Here is a 16,747-nt window from a genome sequence, read left to right as displayed (position 1 = left end):
AGATAAATGTGGTCTTACTTGTGTGTTTTTTGATTTCTATGCTGTGCTTTTTGTGGTCACCACTGGCTGGTGTGATGTTCTGTTCACAATCAATGACAAGACACATTATGGAACTTCCTTTAAAGTTCATGTTACAGTGGTAAGAATCAGGACGACTATACGATTTATGTTATTAGACGATGTTCAATCTGTTGGGTCTCAGCTAACTGCAGAGCTCATACAACAGATTCCAGGATGAATACCGTTTCTAACTACATGGTAGGAGCCTATACTATCACAGCATATACGATCTTAGCAGGAGTTCTTATTGTACGAGGAAACATTAGGTTGAGGAATAATGCAGAACTACGGATGATGATACAGGTTAGTTTTTCTTTGTTTTTTTTTACAGAACAAGTCATACGGGCTAAACCATTCTAGATTCAGGCGGAATATATTGTAAATTTTTACAGAAGGACAAAGGGTAGAGGGAGAGCACTGTATTGATCAGTCCCTATGGAAATGCGGCTATACGTTCGACTTTCGCATCACCCTTCGAATCTGTGGTGGTGCGGGTTTCAGGTGGGTTGTGCCTATACGGTATCGTAGATTATGGGGAGGGTGGTGATTCCGTCCATTTCTGCCTAATTGAAGTAAAAAACGGCCTGGAAGATGCGACTTTGAGCGTTCCTAGGCGCTATTTTCTACGAATTTTCTACGAATTGGAGCGCGCCAGCCTTGTGCACGCGCCGCATCTCCTGGTCTTTTTTTACGGCAGTTAGGAAGAAATGGAAGGAGTCACCCTCTTCTCCATAATCTACGATTTCGTATACGAATACTCCACCTGAAATCCGTTCCAACTCAGATTCGTGAGATGTTGCCTTTGAGTTGAAGGAGGGTGATTCCGTCCATTTTTTCCTGTATCAGTGGAAAACAGACGGCCCCGAAATGCTGCTTCTTATGATGGCTTCGGTTGCGATGCGCAACGCTTGCGCTCCACATCGCCCCGCCTGCGATTCGTCGATAACCCGTTCGGACGAATCACAGGCAGGGGGCGGCGCAAGGGTGGCGCGCTTCAATTGAGGACATCGTAAGAGACAGGGTTTTGGGGGTTGTCCGTTTACACTGATACAGAAAGAACAAGAAGAGATCACCCCTCTCCCCCTCTCCATAATCTACGATCCCGTATACGAATACTCCACTTGAAATCCGTACCACCTCAGATTCGTGGGGTGGTACGCAGATTTCCTTTAAACAATAATTTTTGTTAACGCGTGTGCAGCCATACAATGGCTTGCGAAGGAAAGCCGATGTGACAAGTCAGTGTTTTATCGTCTCAGACAACTCTGGCGCCAAATTATCGGGATGAAAGGATTGGTTGGCACTAAAGCGGTTTCAGACAAACGATTGCAGTAACAGCAGAATCTCTTCACCGACTGTGCCGGATGTATGCATGCGTGTAACTCCATCCATCGTACCTCACTTTTCAGCAAGAGTTTGTTCGTGAATAGATACATCGTCAACACTAATACAGACTGTGAGGGTGAAGCCCAGAAACAACGTTGTGCGCCCAAACGTGATAAAAGGTGCTAAATGGGGCTGTTTGGGGGCCTGGGCAAATCCTGTACAAGGGTGGTGCCTCAAAACAACGTTAATACACTTACATTCGTTCTAGCGTTAGAGATGAGCACATCACATATAATCGGACCCCACATTTAAATAAAGAATGTCTTTGTTGTACTCACCCTATTTTAAAGGGTGAGAAATTTCAGGAATATGATTGCGAAACAGGAGTTTATGATACGAGTGCAGACAATCTTCTCTGATCATAAAAATCGCAGCATCTTTTCCACTCTACTTTTTCTTAGTGCTCTCATCCATCCAAAGAGTTGTCATCCAATGAAGTTAACAGATTTGGTAGCAATGGTGAGGAGGCGAGAAGAAAATAATGAAATTCGCAACTACATCATATAGAACTACAGAAAAACATCGATTGATCTGATTTGTTGCCCACTCGTTTCCACTATGCCTCCTGAATCTCACTATCAAAAAAAAAAAAACTCAAATGGAAATGATCAAGAAACTGTTTAGATTGCTGTAATGTCAACAATCGGGATCTTCTACTTTTTCTTTTGGCAGTTCCATTATTCTCTGGGTCTCAATCCTGTTACCGGTACAATCATCTACGAAAATCTTACATTGCTCTACTACGACGCTGTTGTTCTCCCTTATTTGCTACTGAACCGGTAAGATAAATTGAATATACCAGACTTATCCCTCATCCCTGCTGTACTGGATCCGTTGCGGACACGATGTACACATTCTGGACTGAAGTTAATGTCATAGAGGGTTCACTTACGAAAGAAATATTTGGTCTGACAAATGAAAGCTGCATTTTCATCAATCAAAGGCTACTAAATCACTGCTTCGCCTATTATCTCAACCTTTTTCAGCTCTTTCCGAAAACGATTCGTTGCGATGTTCCACAGGAATAGTACTGTTTGCTCGACAAAATCAATGGTCCACAAAGATGTGTTCTTCCTTGCGGTAGCTAGAACCAAATGGTTAGGAAAACGAACCAGGATTGCATCATAAAGCATCTCTTCTTTTGGGTGCCTATGCGTGTATACAGTGTAATATACACTTTGTTTTCGCATACTCACAATGTATTTATGCTGTATATTTGCTTATTTACTTATTTAAAAAATCAATAAACATTTGGAGCAGGTGTTCCGCAGTTAGCAAGACATTCCACTGCGATTGCACTGTAAATGTATAAAACCGCTTTGGAGTCGACTGAGGTTTTCATCCTTCCAGATTCGCTAAATCCGTATCTGAGTTGTAATCAGGAACATAAAGATTTTAGGATGAAGATCTGATCATCATCGACTGGTCCCCGCAAAACATCCTATAAGTTAGATGTGTTTGCAAATTTTAAACGATTCTGAATTGAAGTGAACACCTTCAATATTCACTTTAACACTTATTACTTCACCTTTAAAATATCTATTCATTTATTTATGTCCGTTTTCTTGGCAAGGGGATTGATTCATAACGAATATTTCTTTCTCTCTACTTCACACACAATCACCATGGTTTCTAGTCCGTGAAATTGAATGGAGAATGTGAATAGAAAGTGCAAAGCGGCCGTTCAGACAAACGTAAGTCTCGGTCCTTCTACCTTCGTCTTGAAATAATATCATTTCATCCCAGACCGTGGTAGCGCAACGTACTATTCAAACATGTTGACCTGAGAAACTATTCTTTTTAGTTAAGCACTTGTATTTCCACTATTTTTCTTGCCCTTATAATATTTGTTTACACTTTAATTAGTGTTTATCTTTGAAATGTTTTTTTTAAATAAAGAATTCATTTCAAGCAATTCATGTTTTTTTTTTTGCGTTAGAGAACATACAGCAAATAAATATAGTCGGCGCACAACGGATGGTTAAAAGCATCATCCCACGAATCTGGCGTGGTACGGATTTCAGGTGGACAATGCCTATGCAGGGTCGTAGATGATGGACAGGAAGGTGATTCCGTCCATTTCTTCTTAATTGCCGTAAAAAATGGCCCGAAAGATGCAGCGCGTGCACAAGGCTGGCGCGCTCCAATCGAATTCGTAGAAAATAGCGCGCCGGAACGGTCTAAGCCGCATCTTCCGGGGCGTTTTCACGGCCGTTAGGAAGAAATAGACGGAATACCAATCCTATTCAACATCTACGATCAAGTATAGGCATTGCCCACTTGAAATCCGTACCACCGCAGATTCGTGGGGTGATGCCTTTAAATGACGACGACCGCTTCCCCCACCGAGATTGAGTCAGATTGAGTTATAAGGACGAGAATTATTCCGATCCTTTTGGTGTCTCGTCGTTGGGATAGTTTTACTCTACAAAGCTATATTGTTGTACCGTAATGCGTTATTAAACCACTGTACGGTGTAGGAGAAATACTGTTAGGTTACTGTATAATTTTGAAGAAAAAAGTTCGTAGGAGAACATTTGGAGAGAAGAGTAGATTATTCTGGTATGCTTTTCTAACATCTTGTTCTATAAATACGAAAATGTGCTAAGGTGTGACCCCCTTTATCGCTAACTTATTGAGGAGATATAGTCTCCTCAATAAGTTAGCGATAGGGGGGTCATACCGTTCTCCCACAGCCTACTATTGTCATTTGTTGGACTCAGCATAGAATGCGCCTTTTTTGCTTTTAAGAATAGATCTTCTTCTCATTATATTCCATTACGTTCGTTTGAAAACTCCGATTCCGGTGTGTCTCACTCTTCTCCACTTCAAAAAGGCCGATGATTCGGTCAAGACGGATCGATGAGCATTGGACAGCCAGGGCATCCTCACTCGATACACAAAGACATTTCGTGAGTTGTATTCTAAGTCGGCGAAAACTTCCCCATTCCACAATAATTTCACACTCAGCGTGAAGAGAGGGACTCGACAAGGTGACACAATTTAATCCAAAACATACAATGAAACGTTCGAGAGCATAATGCAATGACTCGGTTGGGAAAACATGGGAGTGAAGGTTTGTGCCCGTCAGCTACAGCATCTTCGGATTGCTGACGATTGATAATATGAAGGACCAGCTAGGCTGAACAGACCCTTCAAAAGACGACGTTCACGAAGCAGTAGGTTTCTGTTACTTCATTCACGCTCAACGAAACAAATGTATCCGACTGTCCCGGTTATGTATGCCTATATATGTATATCGGGAAACTATCATGATGATTTGATATTCTACCTGGATGGAAGTAACGAGGGAACATACAAGAGGATCAAGGATGTAGCAAGAAGATCAAGATCATTCTGCTCAATGCTCATCTATTCAACACTACCGTTCTTTCTCTTTTGACCTAGGATTCGGAAGTCTGTGCGTTTTCCAAGCAGGATAGATATGCAGTCAGCGTCATAGAAAATATATTGACTGAACTCGATTGAAGAATTGTTAATCCAACGATCACACGATAGAGTTGGCAACTCTCAGAGTTGTTCTTGTGAAGCAGGCATTTTCGGAAACGTGTAGATACTTAACCTAAACTGTAGCATCGTCTTCATTCAGCAATGGTGCTCCGACATGAAATTGTTTTCCACCACAGTTGTCATCCAAGAATAAATACGTTAGATTCGTAGGGTAATGCCTTTAAACGTGTTACAGGAAGACCACTGACTCGATAACCAGACTTCTAAAAACTAGAAAAACAAAAGTCGAATATGTAAATGCAAAATTCGAAAGAACGGTGATTCCTTATAAAAACAGGGAGTTATAAAAAAGAGGATCAAGCTGATTCCGATGACAGTTCCATAACCGATGTTGATCAACATTCAGCAGCACACGAAAATTGATTGAAACATCCTTTAGGGGAGTGAATGACTAATATCGGAATCCATGGTAGAACAGGGAATTTCATAGATCAACAAGTAATACCCTCAATTTGAAGAAAGAGACTTTGATTCAACGACCACACGATAGAGTTGGCAAATCTCAGAGTTGTTCTTGCAAAGCAGGGATCTTCGGCAAGACTGTAGATACTTAACCTAAACTGTAGCATCGTCTTCATTCCTCTCTTTCTTGTTTTCCTCACAGTTGTCATCCAAGAAAAAACTAGATTTATTAGCACTGACTTTGATGAGGAGATGAAAAGGAGACGAAATTTTCGGATAGACCTCTTTTTCTCACTCACGGCTATAGTTCTATATCAAAGGATGCACCAGGGTGGTACGGATTTCAGGTGAGCAATGCCTATACTTGGTCTTAGATGATGGACAGAAGGGTGATTCCGTCCATTTCTTCCTGATTGCCGTAAAAATCGGCATGTTGGAACGTAGTTTTTAATTGATTTTCTTGATAACGCCAAAACGTTAGCTATTGTTTAATAAAGACGATCAATACTAATCTTGGCTACAGCTCAAGAAAATCAATTAAAAGGCCATAACATCGTTTTCTGGATCTGGATTGTGCGGTCAATACAATCTTTTATGAAAATCTCACGTGATTCTATTTTGATGCCGTCGCTTCACCTTATATGTTGTTAAAGAGGTACGCTATGAGGTCAAGGGTATATAAGAATCATGTGTTACTATATGCACCCCCGTCGCCTTGGATTATTTGCCCGTTCGGTAATAGAGTCGACTACACGAGTAATCAAGGAAGAGGAACACTATTTTTATATTCATAAATTTTTTTATATTTTATTTTTCTACTGGGTTGAGAAATGAATCGTGAGCGTTTTTTTTTCGAAACAGAAAAAAAAACTTGCAAAATGTTATATGCCATTCCATAGAGAATTTCTCACTCCACAAAATATTCTTGTTCCGATCCTTTAGTCTTATTGACTCCTTTTTTTTAGAGATAATTGAAATGGAGTCTCAAATTGACAAAACGGACCAATTTCGACACTTTCGGTTTTTTTTTCTGCACTTGGTTGAGGTGATAAGGCAGCTGAAACTCTGAGATTTGTGCTGGGCGTGGAGGGCGTCGAAGAGGCATGAAAAATAAAGGCGAAAAATATCCCAAAAAAAACGAATAAATTAGGAAAAAATGGAAAAAAGCGGTAGATGGCATGGAAATGCTGTTGTAGATAGAGATAAAATTGTTGAAATCTTCCGAAAAGACTGGCAAAGGAAAGTGCACTTCAGGGTAATTTGCAGTTCTTTTTGTTTTCAGAAAAACTGAGGGGAAAAAAATGAGATTTCCCTCAACCTGCGATAATTATGTTGAGTGGAATTTTATTCTCCTTCATTCTCGAGAATAGCTCCTTCTCGATACAAAGACGACTGAGCTGCAGAGCCATCACCGTGTGGAGTAAATGCGAAGAACTAATAATGTCGAAAACGTTCTACCAACTCCACTTTAATGATCTTAAAAACAAGAATTATTAGAACTAAAAACCCAAGATAAAAACTCTTGCAAAGTGAGAAATTCTCCTTCGAATGATTCATAACATGATTCATAAGAAATGCTTCTAATTAACAATTTTTTAGAACAAATTTTGCTAAACAAAATATTTTCGGAAACAGCTCCAAGTGAGCCATTTGCTTGTATTTTTTTCTTTTGATCGTTAAATTATCGTTTAAGGAGTTCCAGAAAAAAAATAGACGACATACCGTCATTTTTACAAAGTCCGTGCACTCGCATCTATCTCTTCGTTGCGCATTTTTAATCTTGATAGAATGTTATGTTGCGCAAGAAACGATAACGGCTGTCTAATTGATGAGGAAAAAACTAACGGTGAAAATTTGTGAGGAGTGCAAACTACATTTCTTTAATCAGGAAATGAAAAAACGAATACGTGGTGTGAATGTGTGATTTTCTCATTGAAAATCCTCCTTTTTTCAGAACTCTTCGCCCAAGTCTCGTGCGTAAGCTTCGGAACAATAAAGATATGATGAAAGCACCTTTCAATACGTCATCAAATATCGAGTAAACGAATTGGTTTGGTTTTTAGGGACATGTATCGTATCTACATACGTGTAGATGAGGTCATAATGCAAAATTGTACACTGCGTGGTACCTACTGTGAAAGGACAACTCGACTGTACCCCCACCATTCCCTATTTTTTGGGAAATCTCAACGTATCTACCTTGACCATAGAAGCTTTTTAGATGTGTATTGTTGTTGGGTTAAAGGCATTGCTCCACGAATCTGAGGTGGTACGGATTTCAGGTGGAGTATTCGTATACGGGATAATAGACTATGGAGAGGGAGATGATTCCGTCCATTTCTTCCTAATCGCCGTAGAAAAAAAAAACAGCCCTGAAGATACGACGTCGGGCGTTCTGGTGCACTATTTTCTACAAGGAGTTCGACTGGAGCGCGCCAGGTTTGTGCAGCGCCGCATCTTCCGGGTCGTTTTTTAGGGACATTATCGAGTTGAAGGTAAATGGACGGTCATAACCCTCCAAACTTAAAAAAAAAATAATCTACTATCCAAAACTTATTTGGGAAATACTCACATCTGAAATCCTTGACCACCTCAGAACCTTTTGAGGTTGATTGCCTTTGTAAATGTAAAAATACCATTTATCTTGAGGATTTATGATGATCATGACAGAGCTTTAGTCTAACACTTTTGAATAATAAATTGTGTTATTAAGTTATCAAATTGATCGTTATCAAATTGTCCTAATTCTTATGTGTATTGTCGTTATTTCGCTACATTTTGATTTGAAAGTGGTAAATAATTTTGAAGTGCGCCGTAATACCCTTGTTGTTTCCAAAAAAATCCCAGTTGATCTCATCCAGTTTAGATCCAATATGAAGATACTTTAAAATCGAGAGGATATCAAGGTTATTTCCAGCGTAGATAAGGGATAAAGGATGAAGTGTCTGGCGTTGATCTCTCCGTATGGGATGCGCCCGAACGTTCACTTCAATTCGGAATTGTTTGATGTTCACGTAAGTGTAACCGGCACATAATCAAATGAATTGCGGGGCTAGCCGATGTGCCAGGTCCGTGTTTTTATCCTTGCGGACAAGTCTGGTACCAATTTATTAACCCCGGAGGGAAGAAATGCTTGGTAAGCAATAGGGCGAATTCGAACCTACGATTGGTCGTGCAAAGAGCGAAACCTCTAACCGCTATACTACAGGTAGGAGTTCTCCTTGTGTAGGAGGACCAACGGATCGAATTTCGTGGTTCCTTAATAAAACTGTGAGTTAGATTTTGCCTAAAATATCGTCTCAGTTGTCGAACACTATTTCGTTGATCGATTACGCAAAGTGGGGGTTGAAGGCAGCTGTTTGATAGAGTCTTTTGATGTGACCTCACTCTACACGAATGTGAAAAACAGTGAGGCACTACAAGCTCTTTCTGAGATTTTAGCTTTACACGATAACAACATAGAAACATATGCCATTAGTGGAACTTGCATAATAACAATAAGCACTATACTATAACCACTATACTCCTTTTTTACAAACATTTTACTTTTTAAAATTTCTATCCCCTTAAGCTCGTTTATTATCGCATCTCCTCATTTTTAATTTAAAATTCAGAAGAAGTTCGCAGATTCGAGCGTGGCTAGTTCCAGTTTTGTGTTTTGTGGGAGTTTGTTTGAGGACGGTATGCAGGAGGACAAAAAGTAAAAATACGACAAGTTCAAGGTTATAGCTAAAGTGCCAGGAATCAAGCTGGGAAAGCCGATAACTACATATAAGCGTTCCTTACCACCGTGCACGTCACTTTCTCGAAACATGGGAATCATTCTTCACTTAGGCTATTGTTGGGGGACGAGAAATAGGGTACCAGCGGATTCTCCGCGAATGCCCCCGAGACATTTCGTGTACAGTAGATGTGCCGGCGGCTGCGCGTCACCTTCTCGGAACATGGAAACCACTTTTCACCAAAACTATACTATCGTTTGAGTTGTCGTTGAAGTATTCATATTTCCGTAACGAAGATGGCTTGCAAGCTTTGAACAAGTCATGAAAATTACCTGCAAACATTCTGCTTCCTATCCATCTTCCCAAGTTCTTAGCGCCCAAGTCCAGTTTCTGTACAACTCAGTCACGCTCCAGAAAAATTTCGCATCTGTTTTAAAAAGCCATCTTTGTAGAGCTGGAAGTGTATGGTTAAGAGTCCTTATCCAATATTAGTTTTTATTTAATGTGTCAGCTGAATGTCAGACGTTCAAAGGGCTTTGCAAATCAGGAAGAAATATACTCCAAGTGAAATAGTGTCAACTGATTGTTGCAGGTCAGCATAAGTGAGTAGTTTCAGACGTCCTGTCATTAATGGTCAACACAATAATTTTGTAACTAATACATTCGTGGTCTTTCAATAGGAAGTGAAAGGACCATAGGCCAGGTTGCTTAGAACAGACAATCACCAGAGTGTACGTCTCTACAGCAGTGATGAAAATAAACGGTTAATGGATAAGCCACATCAAATCAAAAACGACAGTGAGGAACGCTTCTGATCTACTAAGTATCCGACGTTTTTCCTCGGTTTTGTGAAGTTTGCAGCATTTCTCTTAATTGGGGCTAGGAACTTTGCTGGTATTGCTGCTGGGATACGAATCGTGTCGAATTTTTCTCTTAAGAATTTCCTAAAGAAGCTTGAACTACTGGGTCAGTGGTCTTTCTGCTGTGCGCCTAGTATCCCGTGGAGCCCATTCGTTCACGGCTCTAGTGCAACACTTTCCCTGTCAATTCCGGCGGCGTCTCTAATCTTCGGTCGCTGACGTAGGATAGAACTTCGAACAACGTCCCTCATTTCTGTGAACAGGGATGCTCCTAGCATCGCTCTTTCGATTACGCGTTCAACGACGCTTACTATGTTTTCTCCCTGCTTGCGAAGTGCCCAAGTTTCTGAGGCATAGGTTGGGGCAGGAAGTACGACGTATCGAATAGGGGAGCACAGAGCCGGCTTTTTTGGTCCTCTTTACTAAATCCTCGATGTCCCTTTCATTTCCTCATGCCCAGCTCGGGGGTCAGATCGTTTTTTCATTTTCCGACTTATATGAATTCAGCAGGTGCATTCGAATGTGTTCGTTCCGTTGAGCATGAATAGGGTATTCGAAATCCATCGTTTCGCATGAAAATCGTTTTTTGCAGATGCACCCACATGTTTTGTCGAAGTCGGCCAACATTCGTTCCGTTTGGTTGATGCTAGATCTCATCAGAACAATGTCATCAGCAAAGCCGAGATGGCGTAGTTGCCGACCATCTACCGTCACTCCCACGTCATCCCTCTCCAACTTTCTCATTGCGTTGTCGAGAGTAGTCTTGAATATTTTAGGTAAAATTGTGTGTCACCCTACCAGACTCTTCTCTTCACGTCAGTGGTGATATTCTTGTAGATTGGGAAAATTTTCGTCGTGAAGTTGCTGGACAACTCTCGAAGTACTATTTTCTATTTTATGTACTGTGTAGGGACGGCTTAGTTGTGTAAGCCCATGACCGCTTTCGTTTCAACTGAGACGAAGGCCTTATTTAAGTCGATGAAGGAGATACATAGCGGCATCTTGTACTCTGGCGATGCGTCGATGAGTTACGATACAATGTGAATGTGTTCAATGGTGCTGAGACCTTTTTGAAACCCTGCTTGCTCGCTTGGCTGTCCTTCCTCTAACATATTTTCAATCCCTTTTGCTACCACCGTTGTGCCTGCAATCAAGTGACTGGGAGGTGCAAGGGAGGCGGTTTGGAGTCGCCTCCAACAAATAAGCTCCACATGCCCACACCGGGAGAACGAAAGTTCTCCCAGAAACTCATGGGACTAGAGGCTTGCAACCTGCCCATGGGTTTTAAAATTTTTAAGCAAAACACAGTAATAGAAAAGAGTCTCCTGATTCCGGAGGAAAGCCTGGTACGGTAGCGCCAGGTAGGACGGGGTTGCGGAGTCATGTAGACTACCAAAACGGAAAAGGACTAGGATGGCGACTGACTTATAACGCACGTACGCTTGCATCGGAAGCGGCCATCGAAGATCTGATGATGCAAGCCAAGAAGATCAAGTACGACGCCATCGGACTGACCGAGACGAGACGACGTCACCCTCTCAACGCCGTATATGAAACTGGAGAAGAACTGTTCTTAGGAACATGCGACAGTAGAGGTGTTGGTGGAGTTGGCGTCCTCGTCAACACGAGTATGGCAAAGAACATCGACTCTTTTGAACAACTTACGACCCGAATCGGACGTCTGCGGATGAGAAGATGTGGCCCAATACCAGCTTTGACTATTTTGTTTCGTCACATAGCTCGAGAAGAGTCGAGCTTTTTATGGACCTAGAGTTCTACAGAAGATCATGCCTTCTACAGGTCATGTTGGTTTCAACGCTAGGTTGGCCCAGAAGAACGCTGAGGAACTTCCTCGGGACCCACGGCCTACAATGGAATGACCGAGAGGCTCTCCGGTTCATCATGACGACTAAGACCATCCTGAACTCGCATTTCAAGCCCTCTTCTTTACGCTGACGTGAGTCACCCGGTGGAGGTACCGTAATGAAATAGACCACATCATCGCCAATAAAGGTTCTGCCTACGGACGTGGTTTGTACCAAAGTTCTTACGGATCAGACCATCGCCTCCTCCAGGAAGATTTTCCTTCAGAGAGCGAGAAAGCCGCAGTTCAGAGAGAAATCCCAGGACTACCATCAACTGGGATCTCTTCGCTACGCTGCCGCTTTGGGAAGATTCTGCATGGCAATCGACGAGGAATATGACCGGCTTGTCGAACACCTTCACACTGGCAGAGGCTGAGAGTTTTAAAACCACCAGAGGCGCCTGTCTCTTGAAACTCTTGAGCTGATACGCCGCGTGAGCAACACAGCCGCAGGGACCAGAACTCACGTCCGAGCTCCAGGCTTTGCCAGAGGCGATAAAGGAAGACCTTAAAGAGGGGAAGTGCTGGCTGAGCTCGGGCGGGAAAAGCATCCGCTATGCCCGTCGAAACTTCGCCAGTCGCAAGACGAGGATGACTGCTCTCCGGAACCCAAGGGAACAGCCATTGCATCGAGAAGGGGGATGGAGAAAATCATCTACGACTTCTACTTGATTCTTCGACGCCATGTCCACTTGCCTCCTCACCATCTGAGGGAAGATGAAAAGTATTCAGGTTCTCCCGTCCAAATACGACATGCTATCATGTCGTAGAAATCGTACGGCACCCGGTCCCGACAGAATAAGACCAGAACACCTGAAGAGCCTTCCGCCGTACTCATCACACCCTGGCGAGGCTCTTTCACGTTATCTGTCGATGCAGGTTCCTAAACAGTGGAAGACCAGCAAGACCGTGTTGTTGTATAAAAAGGAGATCCCATGACATCGGCAACTATCGCCCAATCTGCCTACTGTCCGTATCTGAGCTCTTTACAGAGTAATCCTTAATAGGATTGAAAAGTCTTGGATGAAGGACAGCCATCAGCAGCGGGTTTCGAAAGGATTCGCACGATTGACCACATTCACACTGTTTCGAAACTCATCGGTATCCGAGTACGATGCCGCTCTTCTCACCTTCATCGACTTAAAGAAGGCTTTCGACTCGGTTGAGACGAGCGGTCGTGAAGCCTTGGACAACCAAGGCGTCCCTACTCGTATATAAAGGTACTTCGAGTTGTACGTAACTTCACGACCGGAATTTCGCCATTCTACAAGAACATCATCATTGACGTGAAGAGAGGTGATACATTTCACCCAAATATTCACAGCCACCCTCAGAACGCAATGCGAAAGTTGGAATGGGACGACATGGGTGAAGTTGATGGTCGGCAGTAACCATTTGCGCTTTGCTGATGACATCGTACTGCTAACACCTAGCATCAGCCAAGCGGAACGAATGCTGACCGAATTCGACGAAACATGTGGATGCATCGGTCTTCGCTGAATCTACAAAAGACGATGTTCATGCGGAACGGATGGGTCTCGGATGCCCCATTCACGCTCAACGGAACGAACATATCTGATGCACCAGTACGTTTATCTGGGTCGGGAATTGAACATGATGAACGACCTGACCCCGAGCTGGCAGGAGGAGACAGCGGCTTGGGGAGCGTACAAGAGCATCGAGGATGTAGTGTGAAGACCAGGAACACCCGGCTCCGTGCTCACCTCTTCAACACCACCGTACTTCCTGCTTTGACCTATGCTTCGGAAACTTGGGCATTTCCGCAGGAAGAAACGCGGTGGCGTCATTGAACGCGCGATTGAGAGAGTGATGCTGAGTATCCCGTTTCACGCAAGTGAGGGACGGATTCGAGTTCTCTCCTACGTCGCGATCGAAGATTAGAGACGCCGCCGCGTTTGCCGAAAGTAATAAGGTGGGCCGGACACTGATGCGCTTTGAAGACAACCGTTGGACCAGAGCCGTGAGCGACTGGTTCCCCGCATATTAAGCGCACTACAGGAAGACCGCCGACCCGATGGTCATTTCTTCCGAAGTCCTTGAAAGAAAAATATGATGCTCTTCGTGTCCCACGCGAAAGGAGGAACCACTGGGCTACTCTGACACGCGATCGGGACAAATGGAAGAATTACTGGCGCCCGCTCGACCGGTTCGAAGATCAACGGGAGTCAAGGTGATCAAGGTGACCACTGTTGTGAAGAGTTTGTAGATAGCGGGTAGGAAGCACCATGAGCGATAGCTGCTGATTTCATGGGGATCTCCTTTCTTATACAACAAAACGGTCTTGCTGACCTTCTGCTGTTTTGGAACACTGCATTTCGACAGGTAGTGTGTAAAGAATCTTGCCAGAGTGCCGATAAGAACTGGTGGAAGATTTTTCAGATGTTCAGATCTCATCCTGTCGAAATCCTGTTTTCGTACGATGTTTTACCGACAGGATAGCATGTCGTACTTCGGACGTGAGAGCCTCTGAAGTGATGTGTCCATCTTCTCTTAGTTGGTGACGAGGCAGTGGACAAAGCTGTCGAAAGGATCAGAGCAGAAGTCGGTTTCTTTGAGTCTCTTTGAGGTTCTTTTTATTGTCTTTCTCTAAAGCCTTGCGAGATCGATTGCGGAGTTTTTGATCACCTGCGGCTCGTGTTGCTCCACGCTAGCGTATTGGCTCAAAAGCTAACATCATTAGAGCATGGTTATCAGTTATGAAAGACAATAACTATGAAAGGAAAACAAGTCATGGACTACTGTGTTTAAAGATAGAACTTATTGCTGAATGATAAATCACACAATAGTATCAGAACTGTTGGATTAGTTTGTCGGATTATCTTCGTAATGTTGAACACTAATGAGCCTGAGCAAATTCGATCTGAGACCTGACCAGCTAGCAGCCACCAAGTTGGTAACAACATCGCTAAGATGGTGCCTGCCTAGTAATCATCTCAATCACTCATCTGAGCATAGTAAGAAATTTTTCTCGATGGAGAGAAGACAGTAATCCCAATCACTCATCTGAGCATAATAAGACCTTTTCTCGATAGAAAAAAGATGGTAGAACAAGTCAATCTGCAAGCAAAGAAGTATCCTGAGGCGCTTGTTTACTTCAGGTAATATTTTACCTATTTGGTGAGTCGATGGAAGGTAAAGTGAACAAGGAGGACAATTGCCATAAATAGATTCAATTCCTGGTGAAAAATCATGACTGTTAGGACTGAAGTCAAAGTGATGTAAAGGTACAGAAAAAGGATCGAGGAAAAATAGTGGGGAATATTTCCTCTCAGAAAAATAAAAGTAGACATCAGAAGAAAACTCCGCACGTGTTCAAACGACATATATAATTCCGAAACGGGGATGCGATGATCAGTCGATTAGCTGCTCTTGATCTAGATCTGTGATCTACCTGGACTCGATTACAAGATAATCTTAACAATGACTGCAATCCTTCGATGGATAGATTATGGATCCATTACAGAAAAAACACAAATTCTCCGGAAATTCTGCTAAAGAGTGCAAAACCAATCAGATTTTCAGCTTGTTGAGGAGCGAGTTCACGAGGTGGAATAAAAAAATGAGTAAAGTAGAAATAAATATGAAAATAATTGAATATTCTAGGGATGGAAATAGTGTAAAAAAGTGAAGATCAGATTTTTGAACTTTGCATTTGTTTAGTCAAATTAGATAGTGCTGAGTACACTTCAATGGGTCTGAACGTTCACAGAATTCTAATGGAAAGTCGTTAGAAATAATGAAACTTTAAAAAGCATAAAAATGAATGGTTAGTTTCAAATGGAACAGTAATATTACGGTAGCCGAATAAGCCTCTGAGACCAAAAAATCTGTATCAGCTTATCAGTGCATATTTTCCCTCCCCCATAGCTGCACATGGAGAAAACATTCAGCTTTCTCTGATAATATTTCTTCTCAGGATACATTGCTTTCTAATTGAATTCCTTCATGGTATTTCCTTCAATTTTTCCCACCCAATAGTTTTTATAAAAATTAAATCTCACGTTTGACTAGTTTACACAGAAATTTTTATAAACTTTTCTCAGTGACGCAACTCGTTCTCGAAATTTCCATCTTATATAGTCAAGGAGACGAGATTCACTAGGATTTGCACTATTTTTCATGTTATTTAGTTATCAAATAGATCTCGTAATTAAACGGAAAGTTTCACTGTGTTCTATTTGTTACAATAAATAGCTCCAAGCACAAATTTATCCACCGTATTTTAGGGAAGATAGTTCTCTTAGCTGAAGATAGAGAAGCTGATTTTTTTTTAAATGTTTTGACTTTTCTATGATGTAGTACTTTTTCCTTACATTTTCTTTACTTTTAAATATGTCGTACTATTCTTTCAATATTCTTCTATAGTATGACACAGAACTAAGATACCTTCTATTCTCGTGTTAAATGCGTTAGAACTCGGCTGTTTTAACCAATTACTGTTCAAGTGAAAATTACTGTATAAGTGATAATTCTACCAAGATTATGGTAATGAAAAATGCTAATGAATCCGCTTAGAAGCAGCTTTTTGCGGGCTCATTTATCTGGTGAACTCAAATTCAAAATTCCTTTTTTGCTTTTCAACTCAGAAAATCTCAAGTAAAAGGAGAATATGGAGTGATGCACAGATGTTAATGTCCAACCCTGAACGTTATCCAAAAAACTTTTCACAAGGGAGCACAGATAATTCACATCCATATACATTGGTACCCCTGGGGATGTATTCAGCAGCTCATGTAATATTAAAGGATATATATATATGTACGTATAAATAATAAATCGAAACGAATAAGTGTAGAGAATGACTACTAATCCTTTATTCCTATTGCCTAATCGATTACTGAACTGATCACCGGCGGAAAGTCATCATGTTTCATGTTTCATTATTCGTTCTGTCATCATCT

At 41.9% G+C, this 16,747-nt stretch overlaps 5 protein-coding genes across 7 annotated transcripts; 2 read left to right on the top strand and 3 right to left on the bottom strand.

Moving 5' to 3' along the window:
- Positions 1–234: 234 nt before the first annotated feature.
- RB195_013029 (uncharacterized protein) lies at positions 235–11,732 on the top strand (the record flags this gene model as incomplete). Of its 2 annotated transcripts, XM_064202671.1 has the most annotated exons (5): positions 235–363; positions 2,071–2,225; positions 2,433–2,526; positions 10,554–10,737; positions 11,260–11,732. In XM_064202671.1, the coding sequence occupies 5 exons, from the start codon at positions 235–237 to the stop codon at positions 11,730–11,732; spliced, it is 1,035 nt and encodes a 344-aa protein (XP_064058552.1). The 2 variants fall into 2 exon arrangements, with proteins under 2 accessions (XP_064058552.1, XP_064058553.1); XM_064202672.1 differs by lacking the exons at positions 235–363; positions 2,071–2,225; positions 2,433–2,526.
- Positions 11,733–12,071: 339 nt separating this feature from the next.
- RB195_013028 (uncharacterized protein) lies at positions 12,072–12,455 on the bottom strand (the record flags this gene model as incomplete). The annotated part of the gene is made up of 1 exon (XM_064202670.1): positions 12,072–12,455. One exon carries the CDS (start codon positions 12,453–12,455, stop codon positions 12,072–12,074), a length of 384 nt encoding a protein of 127 aa, XP_064058551.1.
- A 407-nt stretch (positions 12,456–12,862) lies between these two features.
- On the bottom strand, positions 12,863–13,261 carry RB195_013027 (uncharacterized protein; the record flags this gene model as incomplete). Of its 2 annotated transcripts, none has more annotated exons than XM_064202669.1 (1): positions 12,863–13,261. In XM_064202669.1, one exon carries the CDS (start codon positions 13,259–13,261, stop codon positions 12,863–12,865), a length of 399 nt encoding a protein of 132 aa, XP_064058549.1. The 2 variants fall into 2 exon arrangements, with proteins under 2 accessions (XP_064058549.1, XP_064058550.1); XM_064202668.1 differs by having other exon boundaries at positions 12,863–13,240.
- A 39-nt stretch (positions 13,262–13,300) lies between these two features.
- Positions 13,301–13,636, top strand: RB195_013026 (uncharacterized protein; the record flags this gene model as incomplete). Its single annotated transcript, XM_064202667.1, has 1 exon — positions 13,301–13,636. One exon carries the CDS (start codon positions 13,301–13,303, stop codon positions 13,634–13,636), a length of 336 nt encoding a protein of 111 aa, XP_064058548.1.
- Positions 13,637–13,937: 301 nt separating this feature from the next.
- RB195_013025 (uncharacterized protein) lies at positions 13,938–14,240 on the bottom strand (the record flags this gene model as incomplete). The annotated part of the gene is made up of 1 exon (XM_064202666.1): positions 13,938–14,240. The coding sequence occupies one exon, from the start codon at positions 14,238–14,240 to the stop codon at positions 13,938–13,940; it is 303 nt and encodes a 100-aa protein (XP_064058547.1).
- Between the last annotated feature and the right edge of the window lie 2,507 nt (positions 14,241–16,747).

This window comes from Necator americanus, chromosome V, assembly GCF_031761385.1.
Source record: "Necator americanus strain Aroian chromosome V, whole genome shotgun sequence".
In the NCBI taxonomy this organism is placed as follows: domain Eukaryota; kingdom Metazoa; phylum Nematoda; class Chromadorea; order Rhabditida; family Ancylostomatidae; genus Necator; species Necator americanus.
Note: the sequence above shows the minus strand (reverse complement) of the source record. Positions and strands in the feature narration are given on the sequence as shown.